This window comes from Palaemon carinicauda, chromosome 27, assembly GCF_036898095.1.
Source record: "Palaemon carinicauda isolate YSFRI2023 chromosome 27, ASM3689809v2, whole genome shotgun sequence".
NCBI classification, from domain to species: domain Eukaryota; kingdom Metazoa; phylum Arthropoda; class Malacostraca; order Decapoda; family Palaemonidae; genus Palaemon; species Palaemon carinicauda.
The window spans coordinates 2,058,653-2,076,731 of NC_090751.1; the positions used below are offsets into that span (position 1 = coordinate 2,058,653).

Consider the following 18,079-nt stretch of genomic DNA (forward strand, 5'->3'; position numbering starts at 1 on the left):
TTTCCTCGCTGCCATAACGAGGATTTTTTTTTAAAGAGCTTTCCAAAGAGCACTACATATGGAAAGACTGGTCTAACCTCAAGACGCAAAAACAGAAGTGATGTGTAACCCGTAGTAATCTTTTACATTCATGCTGCATGATAGGGATTCATATATTGCCTGTAGCATCGATGGTAGAGGATATTAAAAACTAAAAGCAAGTTACACCCTGAGAAAGAAAAGGCTTTCCTGAAGAAAGTCTAGTATTCAAGTGACAGCACAAGAACTGTTCTGGCATCTGCCAGAGAACGTGATTAAACTTAACTGACCTAAGTGAAGAGCTATGTTGTAGTGGGCCACCAAGTGACAATTTTAAAGGCTTCAAAAGCAACAACAATAATCAATATCAAGGAACAGTAGTGTATGAAAAAAGCAAGAAAGTCTGTAACTGTATAGGTAGCTTCAACAAAATTATAACACCTCAAAAGTTGACGAAAGCAAGAGAAAAAAAAATCAAGTTTAAGAAGCAGTTAGGCTTCATAGAACTTCATTTATTTGCCACATGGATTTAACCAAACTGGTTTTATCAAACCTGTTTTTAACATCAACCGTGCGGTCGGCTGTCTTAATTCATGATCAAGAAGTAACCTACAAAGAGTGGTTCACGCTCTACAAGATATTCTCAATCACTGGGTGAAAAAAGATTTTATCAATTGCTGGGTGAAAAAGGATTTTATCAATTGCTGGGTGAAAAAGGATTTTATATGTAGGGGGAAAAAGGATTTTATCAATAGCTAGGTGAATTTATGGCTGGAAAGCATTTTATCCAAATATTCAAGCAAAAATAAAGAAATATCTAAAATTTATCGACTATTACTCCAACATTAAGAAAAGGACAATATACGGGTCACTTTTTTTCCAAAGAAGGGCTAAATGAAACATTAAGGTTTTTCACTACAACAGCCATACCAACACGAGCTCTAAGAAGGATAACTCCTGTTATCTGAAATGCAATTGTGTAAGAACGTATACAGAAAACTCATCGTACAAAATGACTTTAAGGATTTTTTTAGCCTCGTATTACGAAAGAAAACTCTGAATACGATACGAAATTCGCCCTGTTAGGTTAGGTATTTTGAATGATTCAAATGCATTTGGCACTAATTTCATTCTGTTTCCTTACACGAATCATGTTATGAAAACCACTCCAGAACAAATTAATTTTGTATCCTGAGGTATTACTGTACTACGAAAGGAGTGAATACTTGAAGCAAAGATTAACAGTATTATAACGCACAAACTTTCATTTTTCATTGTCGTGGATTGTTCGTTGAGATCGCCCCACACTTCGTAAGAGGCGTGCTCTTGTGTTGGCAAGCCGTAATACACACATTGTAGTTTCCTATATGGTTTAATGAACTCTACCAGAAACAGGTTCCCTTTCGATGAGCGTGCCATCGTCGAGAGAACAGCAAAAAACCCTACATTGGGTAATGGTAGACGTGCAAATAACATATTTGACAAACTGACCAATATTCCACCTAAAAACAAACATATTTATCTTCCATTTGTTCAAGGCTCATGACACTTCATGCAGCCAACTCAACATACACAAGTAATATATATTTCTTTTCAATTTGAAAGTGTATGAACCTGAACTTGGTTTGTGTGGTTAAAGCATTAAATAAAATGAACCTGAACTTTGTGTGGTTAAAGCATTAAATAAAAAATAATTATTTTTAGTACCACCTTTGACACTACATAACAGAATGTGCAATAGTTTAACGGTAAAATGAATGACAACCTTCTCATTACTGTATGCCACTTTAATAAAAAACTTAAATGCTGATCTAAGATGTTAGCAAACAGCGTTTAAGACAGTCCACAATGTACTACTTTGGAGCAATTCAACTGTTTATATAAAAGAATGCCAGTATTTCTAATGAACACAACGCATTTCCCTATATACCAAACGAACTGCTTGTGGCTTCACTCCAATTACAAAATGTTTCCCAGTAAAATCCATTCAAAATCGCGTAGCATAAAGGTTGCCACTCATATGAAACAAACATTTATGGTTAATACATGATATAATTCTGGGAGAAAACAATAACAATCATTTTCACCAATACAAAAAAATTCGTTACAAAATGTAACATTACAAAAACTTTGATCAACATATCATATTTATGGAATATTAAGAATATGTAATTGTGTAACTCCCATAAAAAGAGTAAACTAGGTATACAATTCTTTTTAATAAAAGGCTATTTCACATGATGTGGGTAACTGATGAGAAAAAATAACAAATACTGTAGTTACTGACAGTATTCAATACCTAGAGTACTGAATGAAGCACTACCCAGTAGTCGCTTCATGTAAAGTACCTTATCAGAAACGTGTCAAATCCTACACACGCGAACCATTCATCCTGCCGCACAGTTATTTCTAGGATAATAAAGGCCCTTCCAGACGAGGGCAACTGCACGGTGGGCAGACACTTACCAATTTTGTTGTATGGGTGACGATTACGAGTGCAGATGACGCCATTGACGAGGAAACCAAGGGCAAACCCCTAAAATGCCCATGCCCATTGTTGAGGAACTGGATGGGCACTTGAGAAGGCACCATGTTGCTTTTCAATTCTTGACCGCACTCTGTCTTTTGCCCTCTGCCCAACATCTGACCCAAATCGTACATTCGCCTGCCTGTACCTACTGTCTGGCTTGTACCATTTGATCTGGTAACACCATTTCAAAGCGAGAGAATTATGGGCATATTAGAGTGCCCACCCCAAATTTGCCCCTGCTGTGAAATGGCCTTAGACCCTTCTATTCCACTACAACTTCATCTAATTCTTCGTCTCCAAAATATTCAAAATTGCACTCTTCATCATGCCAAACTTCTCTTCCTCAACTTCCACAAAGGAGAATGGGTTTAAAAATTTTTTCATATATATTCCAAGTCTGGACTACAAAGACTCTCCTAATCTCTTGCAAATCTTTAGCTATGTTTTCCTTTCCACCTATTAGTCGTAGAAGTAATTCACCACTGATACTCTCCTTCATCAGCTACATTCACTTCAAAAGACTTCCATAATTTCACCATCTATTAATATTAATAATTATTACTATACCTTTCTATTTTCTATCAATAATAAGAATTGTACTTGTGCTTACATTTACGGTCAACTTTCTCCTCTCACTCGCTTTAAAACTTTCACTAAAGTCTGTAGTTTCTCAATACTATATCATCAGCAGTTACCAGTCATTCCACACTATTCTGCACTTTCCTCTCGTCTATTCTTATTATTGTATCACAGAATTCACAGTTATTAACCCTTTTACCCCCAAAGGACGTACTGGTCGTTTCACAAAAGCCATCCCTTTACCCCCATGGACGTACCGGTATGTCCTTGCAAAAAAATGCTGTAAAAATTATTTTTTTTTTTTTTTTTAAAATTCAGGCATTTTCCAAGAGAATGAGACCAACCTGACCTCTCTATGACAAAAATTAAGGCTGTTAGAGCAATTTAAAAAATATACTGCAAAATGTGCTGGGAAAAAAATAACCCCTTGGGGGTTAAGGGTTGGAAATTTCCAAAGAGCCTGGGGGTTAAAGGGTTAAACAATGATAAAAGCATGATACATCTGTGCCCCAGATCCACTTATACATAAATCCACTACAGCTACAGTACGTAATCAACACCATACTTGCTTCCATCATAAAAATAAACATTTTAATCACTCCCAACAAATCAACTACTATGCTTTACCTTATTACCCCTCCCCCCCATTACAACTCTTATCACTTATAATCAAGGGCTTCATTGAGGTTCATGTGTCATATAAAACTTTCACACTTCGCAGTCCAATAATAAATATTTGATCCAAAAAGACCTTCTATGTCTAGCTCCTTATGATATAAACAAGATCATTTCTTTCTAAGCTTATAAAACACAAAATTAAAATTTTTTTTATCTTATAAATTCTGCATTCTTTATGGCATCTAAAATACAAAAATTCTTGTAATTTAAAATAAGTACAGATGTATTCAGTGGAACATACTTTTGCCTAAACATTCTGCAGTCTAAAATCTAAAATACAAAAATTCTTGTAATTTAAAATAAGTACAGTAAATGTATTCAGTGGAACATACTTTTGCCATGGCACATCAAAATCAATGACCTCCCAATTTACTTCCAAACCTGGCATTAATAAATCAAATCTGGTATACACTTAATTCACGGGTATTTACGATCATAATTTGCCAATATTTTTACCTTTACCCCTCCACAGCAGTCATTGAGTATAAAGGACCAGTGTGATGTGTACATCTCAGGGGGTTAAGTAATTTATAATGAGATCAATGGCACCTGATTGGAGTAATTTGATTAGTACACATCCCCCATCACCAGAGAGTTACAGGACAAATGCAATAAATGTAATGACTCGTAAAAGTTATCAATAAGAAAAATATATCTTTAGCAGGTAAGATATTCATGTATTAAAACTGCTGATTGCAAAATTAAATTTCTTAAATTAAGGAGCCAATATCATTATGTAGATTATCTGGTACCAATATCTGGGAGGTATGTCACACTCACCATGACAACTACTGTATAAACATAAAAAGTAACCCACTAACCCTTTTACCCCCAAGGTAAGGTTAACTTTCGAGCACATTTTGCTATATCTTTTTTTTAAATTGCTCTAACAGCCTTAATTTTTGTCATAAAGAGGTCACGTTGATCTCATTCTTTTGGAAAATGCCTGAAGTTTCTCATAAAGTTATAAAAAATATGCAAAAATATGTAAATAACAGTGATTTGCAAGAATGTACTGGTACGTCCATTGGGGGTGAAAAGGCTAACATGTACAACAGCTACGAAAGTAGCATCTAATTTCACAAAAACCAATGTCTGACCTTTACAGGTGAACTATAGAACTTGCTAAATTTTACAACTAAGGAATTTACTACTAATTTTCAACATATGTCATCATTAAAACAATATATCCGGACCAGTATATTAACATTTTCAACCATCATAGGACTGTCATGAACAGTTTGCTTTTAATTAATTTAATATTTTATCTTATTTAATATAATGAAATTTTATAAAAATTTAAATAATTCACATTTACACATAATTGAACTGTTGAGTCAGTCAATTTCTCAATACAGTTATATATTATAAGGTTAATCTAATGAAATTCTTCATTGAAATTCAATAAAAATCAGACAAAGAGAAATAAAAAACATTATATTTTTGGTGGATGTGATAAATATCAATCCTTGCTAATTTTCTACTAGATACAAAAATACTGTATTTTTCTTATTACAAAAATTAAATTTAGAACATTTTCTAATAATACTATTACATAGTATACAACAATATTACTATAAAATTATCCTTCATTGATACATAAATTTACAGTGAAAAATGTAAATGGATCAAAAATAAATTTAAAATAACTGTAACTTAGTTGAAAAAGGACCTTCCGAGTATATCAGGATATATGAAAGTACACTGTTGTTTTTGAAGTTGCAGTCTTGTCTTGATTTCCATGAAAAATTGGGGACACGTAGATCACAGGAGGTAGCCAACATGCATTTAAGAGAGAAAGTTTTCCAATACGAATGCTTCTTTCACTAGTTAAGTTTATCAGGTACTTTTTTTCTTTCCGCATTTCTTTTAGCGAGGCTGATTTGCACAGACTCGCAGCGGTGCCCTTTCAGCTAGGAAAAGTTTCCTGCTATCTGATTGGTTAGAATTATCTTGTCCAACCAATCAGGGATCAGTAAACTTTTCCGAGCTAAAAGGGCACCCCTACCAGTAGGTGCAAATCTGCCTCGCTAAAAGAAATGGACTATAGTTAAGTTCTTCAGGTACTTCTTCCCTTCCTTGTGCTTATTAATGTCTTCTCAATGAATATGCAAATGTTTTTACCTACACAATTCATCCTAAGAAGCTTAGTTTCATCTACATGCCATCTTAAATGGTGCTGCTTATGTAGCTCAATCAAGGGTTTAGATTTGTTTAAACTCCTTGTATGCTACATTTCTCCGATTCTTACAATATTTCCATAGGAGTCTCTTATTCCTAGGAATTACCATCATAACATACTGTATAATCTTCATAAGATCAATGTGTTTATCCAAGCTAGATACTCGATATTGTACAGTACTTCCTGTGTGGCAGTTATAAGGGCTAAGTTCCACTAGCCTTTAGGTGTCACAAATTACTTGACTTTTGAGCAGGTCTCTTTTTTTTCCCACATCATTACACAATTAATTTTTCCCCACATTACTATACAATTAATTTCACCATCTGTTCTAGCTTACAATTTAATCGTTATTTGATTTGATTCATGGAACTTGGGCCCTATGGAGCAGAGCTGAGGCTGAAAATGCTTTTCAGTTAAAGGTACAACTGGGGAAAACACTGTAGCTGCACTATGAAGAACTGGAGGGGGTATTTTGTGGTCAACGTACAACCGGGGAAATCGCTTGGGTAAGATGGAATATAGGAAGCAAGAATGGAGGCTGAGCATAATACTAAAATGCAGGTGTGGTAGCTGTCAAAAGGACGTCACAAGGACAACTTAGTAACGAGTACAGTACACTGTACGAACTGCGCAGACGGTACAACATACCTGCAGGCTCTCTCCTGAAATATATCTTTCATGCCAATTCCATACATCAATGAATATGGTCTAATAATGAGGTTAAACTACTTTATAACAATTTCAAAAATTCCTAGTACACTGTACTTTTGTATTCTCCTTGTAGTAATTACTGTAATAAATAATTATAAAAATGACTTACCTTGACTGACCTTAACTCAGGATATTTAACATGATAATAATAAGAGAACCTAGACAAGCACTGACTTACATTTCTTGACTCTCAGATCTCAGCTAAAGGACTTATTACTAAAAGAAAATGGGAGCGAGGGAAAGCTAAAGGAGTTGGACAGCAAAGTAGGAAAATCCCTACTAGAAAGTAGAGCATAAAAGGCAGAAATAAATTCATCCAACAAAGGCTGAAGAATCACTGCAAGCAACCTCTTGTGTAGCCAAGAAAGGCAAACTGAATGATGTGGCCTTAAAAAGGGATTTTGACGAAGGAAAAATCTATTTCTGGGCGAGGAGCCTGTGTCACCCAGTGAAATGCTCCTTATAGTACCATTTCTAAGGCATAAATATTCCTAAATATACCAGAGAAAAAAAGATGCATGGAATGCCAGGAATAAACCCAGCTCGCTCACTCTAACGAGTGTCGGTATAGTAACTGGGGCGTGAGAGAACCACGACCACAGGTCCCTCACCAGTCAGACCTCTCCTTCTTCAACATCCCCCGGAACTACGAGGTGCCGATCTACACCCGACTGCTGTAATTCCTGTTATTCCATGCATCTTTTTTTCTCTCTGGTATATTTAGCAATATTTATGCCTTAGAAATGGTGCTATAAGGAGCATTTCAGAGCGACAAAGGTCGAGCCCAGAAATAGCTTTTGTTTTGAAAATATAATCATTAAGTACCGGCAGTTCAAGCAGAGCAGTGTATCACATCTGAATCTCATAAGGCTGGACCAAGGAGTTTCTTTCAAAAATATCAAAGGCTAAAGTTTATACTCCCTTTATATATAATATATAATTACAATAAAACAAGAATCTAACCTGGAAAAAACAACAAAGAAAACTTGGAGATTTATTCCAAAGTCCGATATAAACATTGTACTATTTCTTCCCAAAAAAGGACATGATATTCTTTGATCCTGCAGCTGATTTTGCAAGAGCCTTGGCTTTCGCTGTCTGGGGTGTTTTCGTCTGAAAAAGAAGTAATGAAAATTACCTCCAGTTGCATTTCTGAGGAAAAATTACAGCACCTTAATGAGATTCATTTCATTACATCAGATGAAATTTACATTTTTTTTTTCTTTAATGAAAATGCAATTCTATTTATATTTCTTCCAGTCATAAGCACTGTTGCTAAACCACATGCTTTGGTAATCCAAAAGAGAAGACATATTCATTATACATTTGAAATTAATCATATAAAAAAGGCAAAGAAAGGACAAACTTGGTTGCTTATTCAGCTTCAATTCCTTTAAAGACTACAAGTGCAAGGATCCAACATATATCGAAATGTACTTTATGTACTATCAATAGTGGAGTAAAATCTTAATATGTTTGACTATGGAATGCTGGATCATAATTTTAAAGGTTTTCTAAAGCACTTCTACTAACTGCACCTCATAAATTTTTGTGATGGAATGATTTAAACTATTATGACTGATGACCGTTTTACAGAAATCTCTGTAGTAAAGAAAACGTATTTGCATTACTATAAGATACAGAAGCAAATCCAACTCCAAAGTTTGGAGTTGGTAGCAATTCATCCCACACCCAAATAAAGAGACAGACCTCCGTTAATAAACACTTCTGAAGTTCGAAGGTGAGCATGATTCGATAAATGGCACTTTACTTTTCTATGGCCATGTAAAGATATGTTGGGCTTCTTTTGGTTTGATGCAGTGTTATTTATGAGATAATTTCTAACCGTAAAGGGAAGCCAATTATAATATTATTTAATGCATTCACGAACACTGTGGCACTTCTGAATACAATTTTACCATTTACATTTCATCTGGATACAGATTAGCTATCAAGGGGGGATCACCTGGGAGTGCAATAAGTAAGTGAGCTTGGTATATGTTTAAAAAAAAATCAGGGAAACACAAGAGAAAAATTATAAACTATTTCTTTAAGCCTTATCATGAAATAACTACTGCAGACCAAACAAGTAATGTAAGAACACAATAATGAGAGAGTAAGCCGTGCACTCTCGAAACTGATGAATGGTTCTCTTCAAGAATATTTTCCTGTTTCTGTAACCTTATCTCCATATCAATCTAAATCTACTCTTAATTCTCAAAACCCCTTACACGCAACAGAGCAAAATTACATTTTGTGCCAAACAATCTCAAGCTTACCTTGTCTCCTTCAACCTTCGTTTTCGAGTAATCTTCCGTCGGTCCTTCCACTTTCGGTTTCTTTAATGGAGGCTCATTTTCAGCTCCTTTTGCTGCTTTCTGCTTATTAGCGATCTCAGGCAATTTCAAGTGTTTATGCAAGGCACTTGACAACTGTTCTGGAAGGTAGTCTGATACGATACCATGAGCTAAAGCTTTGTATGCCTCTGAGGATAAAGAGAGATGAACATGAGTTGTTTGTGTTCATTGCACAATGAGATAATTCATATCAAATTCTAATGTACATACATACATACATATACCAAGGCACTTCTCCCAATTTTGGGGGGTAGCCGACATCAACAGATGAAACAAAAACAAAAAGGGGACCTCTACTCTCTACGTTCCTCCCAGCCTGACAAGGGACACAACCGAGTTCAGCTGGTACTGCTAGGGTGCCACAGCCCACCCTCCTCCGTTATCCACCACAGATGAAGCTTCATAAAGCTGAATCTCCTACTGCTGCTACCTCCGCGGTCATATAAGGCACCGGAGGAAGCAGCAGGGCCTACCGGAACTGCGTCACAATCGCTCGCCATTCATTCCTATTTCTAGCACGCTCTTTTGCCTCTCTCACATCTATCCTCCTATCACCCAGAGCTTTCTTCACACCATCCATCCACCCAAACCTTGGCCTTCCTCTTGTACTTCTCCCATCAACTCTTGCATTCATCACCTTCTTTAGCAGACAGCCATTTTCCATTCTCTCTAATGTGATATGTATAAATGGTGTAACTTCTTATTAAATCAAGAATAAAAGTACCCCTCTAAAGGAGATTTTGAAATTATGTTTTCAAGTTACAAATGTACAACATTAACAATGCCACTATGAGGGAAAACACTCTTATTTTGCCATTGCAAAACAATACCTATCTGCTGTTTGCATCAAGTAAACTCTCATAGAAAGACCTCTTACATCCTTTAGAACTTACAATTCAGTAGGAATTCATTAAAAACTTTTTGCGAGCTGAAGTTTCAATTATATCTTCAAGTTTCCAATTACAGCACATTGTAATAAAAGAATCAATTGTTCTTTAATAAAATATAAACAACAGTAATGTAAAAAACTTTGGGATATTATGTGAGTATTTATAGCATTTTACTCCCTATAAAACTATCAATGCTAAGGATGTTCACACTTGAGGAAAAATCTTACCCAAGGATAATGGCAAGGGTAAACTGGAAAATTCTTGACAAGTGGCACACAAAAAGAAACCCATTAGAAAAGTAAATTTACACAGCTTGCTTAAACATGAGCACTGACAATGAGGTCATCATGAAAAGGTGACTATAAAAACTCCAATGGCAAGGTCATATTACACAAGGATACGTGAATAGTGTATCTATGAGTAGCAGGAAAAGACTGGTAAAATGGCTAATGAAATCTTGGATAAAGGTAATAAAAGACCTACATCAAATGAGAATTAAAGTTAAAACTTCATTACACAAACTGGTGGAGAAAAACTATAAGCAAATCGTCACAAAACAAAAATTGTGTAACAACATTGATAATGAAAAATATCTCGGAGAATAGAGGAAGGATTGGATAACCAGTAAATAAAAGTTTATTCGAACCAGTTACAATTGAATTAGTACTATATGTATAAAACAAAAGGGCTCAGGTAAGGTAAGAGGGAACTTTTATAACCAAGAACAAAGTAGGAATGACATCTATAGGATATGCAGTGTTGATCATCGGTGACAAAATGCAGATGACTTACTAACCTTCAGTCTGATCCCGGTTGGCAGTACGAACAAAAGTAAAACTCTGGGCGGCTGAGGTTGGAATCTTTTTATCCTGCAGTAACACAGCAAGCTTCTCCACTTTATTGGCAAGCCACTTTAATGTTAATTCCTCATTATAACGCCATACACCTAGATCTGGAGATCCTGAAATAAAAATATAAAAATTATCATCCTTCAGTATTAACCCTTTTACCCCCAGGCTATTTGGAACTTTCCAACCCTTAACCCCCAGGCGTTTCTTTTTTTTTTTTAAAGCACATTTTGCAATATATATTTTTTAAATTGCTCTAACAGCCTTAATTTTCGTCATAGGAAGGTCAGGTTGGTCTCATTCTTTTAGAAAATTCCTGAAGTTTCTCATAAAATTATCAAAAATATGCAAAAAAAGATTGTAAATAGCAGTTTTATGCAAGGACGTACCAGTACGTCCATGGGGGTAAAGGGATGAGTTTTGTGAAACGTACCAGTATGTCCATTGGGTGTAAAAAGGGTTAAAAGGGAAGTACAGTCATACACTAATTATACATTTCATTCCAAGCAGAATAAAATTATGTCTATGTCATCTAGAGTCACTAATCTATGTCAGATAGGGGAGTGAATCGTGGGAAGAGGAAACTTTCCTCGCAACTTACTTGCTTTCTGTACCTGCAAGGAATTATCTACATGGAATAAAGAGGGATTTTGACAAAGGAAAAATCTATTTCTGGGCTCGACCTGTGTCGCTCCGTGAAATGCTCCTCTAACACCATTTCTAAGGCATAGTTATTGCTGAATATACCAGAAAAAAAAAAGAGATGCATGGAATACCAGGAATAAACCTAGATCGCTCACTCCTTGAGTGTCGGTATAGAAAACTGGGGCGTGATTGAACCACGACCATAGATACCTCACCAATTAGACTTCTCCTTCATCAACATCCCCCTCTCTACCCCTACATCTCCCCACCCCACCCATCCTCATTCCTCCCAGCACCCGAAGCTTGGACCAACCAGGGTGAGGGAAAAAGGGAAAGGGTGGGTTCACTGGGCGACACAGGTTCCTCGGACGCATGATTCTAGCATTATGAACATTAGGCAAGCAGCTAGTGCGTCACCGATCATGTTGATTAATAGGTTTACCATTATGAGGTAAAAGGTTGCTATCAGCATAAGTCAAGGCTTTGTTCTTCTGTATCCTAGCCGGAAGTTTATAAGACTCTGGGAATATCTAAAGTAAAGGGGTGAAGACCTACCACTCCCTCTTGGGTGTGTTGATCTTAAATTAGTTTGTGGGGTTCTGGTAAGAACATGTTGAGCTTTAGCATTACTAAGTTGTGGAGGAATAATCTCACTCGTCACAATGGCGGTGTGTTTTGTAATGTCATGATATTTGGGAGTGACAACCTGTTTAGGTCTGTTGGCCTACCCAAGATGCAGAGGAGTTACTTCATACATTGGAATGGTGGCGAGTACAGTGATGTCATCACGCGTTGATATAGCGGCGCATTCATACTTATCATTCTGAACTTTCAGCCTGGCTGAATTGTTAATAGCAGCAATTCTGGGTAAAGCAGGATTTGTTATACTGTACCCAACTTCGTAATGTTATTAGGCTTAGAAGGAGACACAGAGCAGCTTGGCGATGCCAAGACTTAGGGGGTGGACACAGCCGAAGTGGGCCGACTATCCTCGTAATAAAGAGGTGATATATTACCTGATGCGTCCTCGTTACTTCAAACTGGAGACTGGTAGTAAATGTCCTTCAATAAGGCTACTTCAGGGTAGGATTATAAAATTTAGGCCTCAGACTAAGCACTGGGGCATCAAGGGCCATTCAGCACTATATAATACAAATTAATCAACTATACCCGCACGCTCACATGCTTCAATAAGCGGGGAAATGGCAGACGCTACTCTAAGGTTCCGATGGGAACAGGGAGATGCTTTTGCAGCACTAATTAGAGATGCTTCCAAGAGCGGAAAGATCTTATCTATATAATCTGACATATATGGATATCCACTCAACACACTCGTAGGGGGGTGGATCTAAGTAAAACAGGATAATCAGCTGATTTCAAGTTCATATTGTCCTGCGTGTGAAGAAATGTCATAACGTGCAGAGATGGTGGCGTGTGCGGTGAGGTCATCAAGTGCAGTAAAGGCAGCATGTATAGCTTCATCTAACTGAACGATAAGCCTGAGTTATGAAAAGCAGTAGCGTCTGCTTTTGTCCTCTTCGATTTCTCCACTCTAATAGGCTTAGGAGAGGAAAAATTAAAAGGAAGGCGTGGATTTGGTAAGCTTTCGGATGTGGACGCAGCCTTAACGTAAGCTGCTAAGGAGTTCTTAGGACTGTAGAGGAGACCTAAGCTTAGGACTCATATAAATATGTCGCGAACCTGGTTCGTGAGAACATGTTTGGGATTGCAAAAATTTGTCTTCCAACAAGCTTGCTTCATGACTAAGGGGAAAAGCTGTCTCAACTCTGGTCCCCACAACGGGAATGTGAGTGTGTGCTTTCCACACTTGATTTGTATATGTTTCCAAGAGTGGAAAAGTTTTCTCGGGACAAACGTGTTTTCTGTTCGTAATCATAGTTATTGTGCTGAGAGCTGTCTCAAGGCAAGAATCTTTAACAAGTTCCGGCTCAAAGTCTCTCTGTGTATAGACGACACTATTCTGAACATTACTATTGTCTATTGCAATTAAAGTTTCAGGGAATTCACGACCTTAGAGACTAAAGGGAGGCTCTCATTGCATAGGGAATTTCTTCAGCAGAGCTGCAACAACCATTGAAATTGTTAACAAGATAATTAACGGTGAGTGGCACCTGCAGGTGAGTAGCTCCACCCCTTTTCTAGTCAAAGACTCTCTACTTTTGACCTTCAGCTCATGACTGAGAGGAGTGGTTGCAGCGGTGAGGTTAATTACTTTAAAAATTATTTGTTCCTACATGTATACAAACCTAGTATGTTCATATTTATTGCAGCCAAAGACAAAAGTGAGGAGTGTTTGACAGGCTGGTGGGAGGGGCTATTTGACTACGCACAGCACCTGCCCTTAACTACTAGTTAAACATCTCAATGCCTGATCCTGCTCTGCTGAAGACATTCCTTATTTCAAAGGACGAAAGGTTTGTTTACACATAGGAACAAATTAATTTCACTTGCCACAAAAGTCAATCATGGGGAACATTAGTACATGTGGAAAGTCTCAAGCACTAATATGTAATAAAACAAAATTAATTATCATCAAATGTTCATTTTCTTTAATATGAAATGGTCCTAAACAAAAAAACCACAGAACACAAATCTAAATTCAGGTGTGGAAGAAGTAAACTGTGAGGTTCTACAACTGATAATTCAGATAGGATATGACTGGAGCACAAGTTATAAAGATTTAAGGAAAATTTTCCCATTTTATTCGGAAGCTATGACTATCAAAACAAGATATCTAAATGATAATAAGCTAAAGAGGTATAGTCAGTAAAGAATTGTGTGAATTATGAACACAACCTCTAAGATAGAAGCATGTAACAAGAAAATGTATCCATTGTGTGGTATAAAAACATATAACCCAGGAACTCTAAATGAAAACAGAAACCAGTTTTCCCGATTAACACAGAGCATAATGAATAGAAACCCATCTGTGGGTTCTCTCTTAGTAAAACTTAACTATACACAAACCTGATGTTAAAACCTTCACTGAAGTTAAAAGTTTGAATTCAGGAAAGTGGACAAAGCTATTATTTTGTGTACTAAGTCTGGCTCTTGTGGTTTTGCCATTGGTCATAATAGTACTAAAATGATCTTTCTTGAGATCTATCGTTTTACAAAGGTATGGATGTAAAGTCCTGAAATGAAAAAGCAGACATTCATTATACATACTGTAAGTTAAAAGAGACAATACTATGACCAATGATGCTGTGTTGTGATGAAATCCCTTCCTAAAGGGTAGGTTTTTTTAACAATACAAGAAACCGAAGACAAACCTATATACTTCCACCAGGCTTTTCTATAAACATTAGTCAGCAATGAATGAAGCTCACTGACTCTCCAAAGAGAAATACCAAAGTCCTGTGAAATACCAAATTCATGATATTTGTGAAGCTTCATCTGTGGTGGAAATGTGGGAGGGTGGGCTGTGGCACCCTAGCAGTACCAGCTGAACTCGGTTGAGTCCCTGTTTAGGCTGAAGGAACGTAGATAGTAGAGGTCCCCTTTTTTGTTTTGTTTCTTTTGTTGATGTCGGCTACCCCCCAAAATTGGGGGAAGTGCCTTGGTATATGTATGTATGTGATGATATTAGTTCATAAGGTGCTTTAGTAAGACTTCCTAAGACTATAGCAAGACCCCACACAGTAGGCTTAACAGTTTCTTGGCATATCAATGGCAAGTTACCAAAGGAGAGCAAAGAGCTGCCTTGTATACACCAAAGGAAAGTTTATTTTCAAAATTACCTTCACTTTCAGGATTGAAATTCTCTTAAAAAAAATCAATATGACTAATATATACCTGGGATGTCATAAAGAAAGGTGTAGTAGTGTGAAGTTTAAGAAATTGGCCATCCACTTCCTAAAAACAATATCAATCTAAAGTTTACAAATATCTGAAAAGCAAGGACCTAAATAGGATGGTTTATGTGTCCCCTAAGGTCCACTCTTCGTTAGAAATACAACAGCCTGAACTGTCACATATACTTCTTCAAGGTATAACATCAAGGCATGAGTCTTTTTTTATTGTGAATATATGACATATCTGTTTTTGACGTTGTTAATAGCTTATATAAGGCATATCTGTTTTGACGCTGTTACTGTATTTAGAATGATATATTGTTAATTTACTCTCATCATTTATTTATTTCTTAATTTCCTTTCCTCACAGGGCTATTTTTCCCTGTTGGAGCCCTTGGGCTTATAGCATCTTGCTTTTCCAACTAGGGTTGTAGCTTGGCTAGTAATAATAATAATAAAGCTAAGAATGGAAGAGGAAAGACGATGTGCTAGATCAAATGGCATAGCTTCCGTACCCAAAGAAAAGTTGGCAACTACTTCTGCCCCTTCAGTTTCAAATTCAGGAATTCAACAGACTCAAAGGGTCTCAGAAGCATGTCAAAAGGATTTACTACGGAGAATCCTTAGTACCATCTAGAGTTTAGAAAATGTACACTATTAGTGGTAGCCCCTATGAGGAGAGGGCTACTGGAAGCACCAAGGATACAAATTTATAAAAAACAGTGAAGGATAAGATAGAAACTGGGTATAGTTAGAAACATATAAAAAACATTACTTTGAAGTTTCAGACTTCCTAAAAATTACATATCCATCTACAAGATTTTACCTCAGATGGCGTACTATCTGAACAACTAATTAAAACATCTTCACAACATCTTCAAACTTATAAAATTGCTGTGGCCTGATTGGTAACGTTTCTGCCTGGTGTTTCCCAGTCAGGGGTTCGAGTCCCGCTCAGATTCGTTAGTGCCATTAGTGTCTGCAACCTTACCATCCTTGTGAGCTAAGGTTGGGGGGGTTTGTGGGGAGCCTATAGGTCTATCTGCTGAGTCATCAGCAGCCACTGCCTGGCCCTCCCTGGTCCTAGCTTGGGTGGAGAGGAGGCTTGGGTGCTGATCATATAATATATGGTCATTCTCTAGGGCATTGTCCTGATTGCTAGAGCAATGTCATTGTCCCTTGCCTCTGCCATTCATGAGCGACCTTTAAACCTTTAAATGTGCACAAATGTTATTTTTATTAATAAAATAAGTTTTTGAATATACTTACCCGGTGATTATAAAAGCTGCAGCTCTGCTGCCCGACAGAAAAACTCTACGTTCAAAATCCGCCAGCGATCGCTATGAAGGTAGGGGGTGTACTTCAACAGCGCCATCTGTCATGCAGGTACTCAGTACTCAATGTAAACACAGAACTCAATTTTCTCCTCGGTCCACTGGGTCTCTATTGGGGAGGAAGGGAGGGTCCTTTAATATATAATCACCGGGTAAGTATATTCAAAAATTTATTTTATTAATAAAAAATAAAATTTTTCAATATTAAACTTAGCCGGTGATTATATAAGCTGATTCACACCCAGGGGGGGTGGGGGGGTAGAGACCAGCATTAATTGTTTACATTATTATGAGCTAAGGATTTTGTATTTCATTTTAGCAGTTATTCAAAATAACAAACATAAAATAAATAAGTACCTGGTAAGGAAGTCGACTTGAACAATTACTCTGCCTTTTTTAAGTACGTCTTCCTTACTGAGCCTCGCGATCCTCTTAGGATGCTGAGCGACTCTAGGAGCTGAAGTATCAAGGGTTGCAACCCATACTACAGGACATCATCAAAACCTCTAATCTAGGCGCTTCTCAAGAAAAGAATTTGACCACCCGCCAAATCAACCAGGATGCGAAAGGCTTCTTAGCCTTCCGGACAACCCAAAAAACAACAATAAAAAACATTTCAAGAGAAAGATTAAAAAAGGTTATGGAATTAGGGGAATGTAGTGGTTGAGCCCTCACCCCACTACTGCACTCGCTGCTACGAATGGTCCCAGGGTGTAGCAGTTCTCGTAAAGAGACTGGACATCTTTAAGATAAAAAGACGCGAACACTGACTTGCTTCTCCAATAGGTTGCGTCCATTATACTCTGCAGACATCTATTTTGTTTAAAGGCCACTGAAGTTGCGACAGCTCTAACTTCATGTGTCCTTACCTTCAGCAAAGCATGGTCTTCCTCATTCAGATGGGAATGAGCTTCTCGTATCAACAGTCTGATATACAGACAGTCCCCAACTTACGAACACAATAGGGACCGAGAGTCTGTTCGTAAGTCGTATTGTTCGTAAGTCGTTAGTGCTAAATTTTTGGTCTGGAGTAAGCGTAACCTAACTCAAATGTCTACGATTTTCAGCAGTAGAAGTCAACAAATAGCCCCATTTCATATAAAATAGGTTGTTACAAATATTTTACTTTATCATATTACAGTAGTCTGTATAATACTGTAAAGTTCAGTACAGTATGTTGTTTTATTATCCTGTACTGCACACTACATAATGGAAACTTGCACAAAAATCGGCCATACATATGCACTGCATTTCTGAATCAGCCGACTTAAAGTAAAATCGTAGTAAATATAGTGTACTGTACATTTAGTACAGTACTGTACATTAATTCCTTTTTAAATAAATGTACTGAAAGCTATTTCATGTTCCATTACCCATTTTTTTTGCTAGAAACTTACGTAAACAAGCGGCCATTTGCATTATGTACTGTACTGTACGTAATGTTTACCTTTTCACACTGATCAAATCGAAACATCGAATAAGGATATAAAGA

The 18,079-nt window shown here is 36.9% G+C and overlaps 1 protein-coding gene across 1 annotated transcript in view; it reads right to left on the minus strand.

Annotated features, from left to right (window-relative positions):
* Positions 1-7,604: 7,604 nt before the first annotated feature.
* Positions 7,605-18,079, minus strand: part of LOC137620503 (ribonuclease H2 subunit B) — a 33,117-nt gene continuing 22,642 nt past the window's right edge. Inside the window, exons 5-7 of the mRNA XM_068350686.1 lie at positions 10,742-10,906; positions 8,978-9,183; positions 7,605-7,811 (exon numbers count right to left, since the gene is read on the minus strand). Coding sequence (XP_068206787.1) covers positions 7,722-7,811; positions 8,978-9,183; positions 10,742-10,906 — 461 coding nt within the window. The 3' untranslated portion in view covers positions 7,605-7,721. The remainder of the gene's footprint in view (positions 7,812-8,977; positions 9,184-10,741; positions 10,907-18,079) is intronic.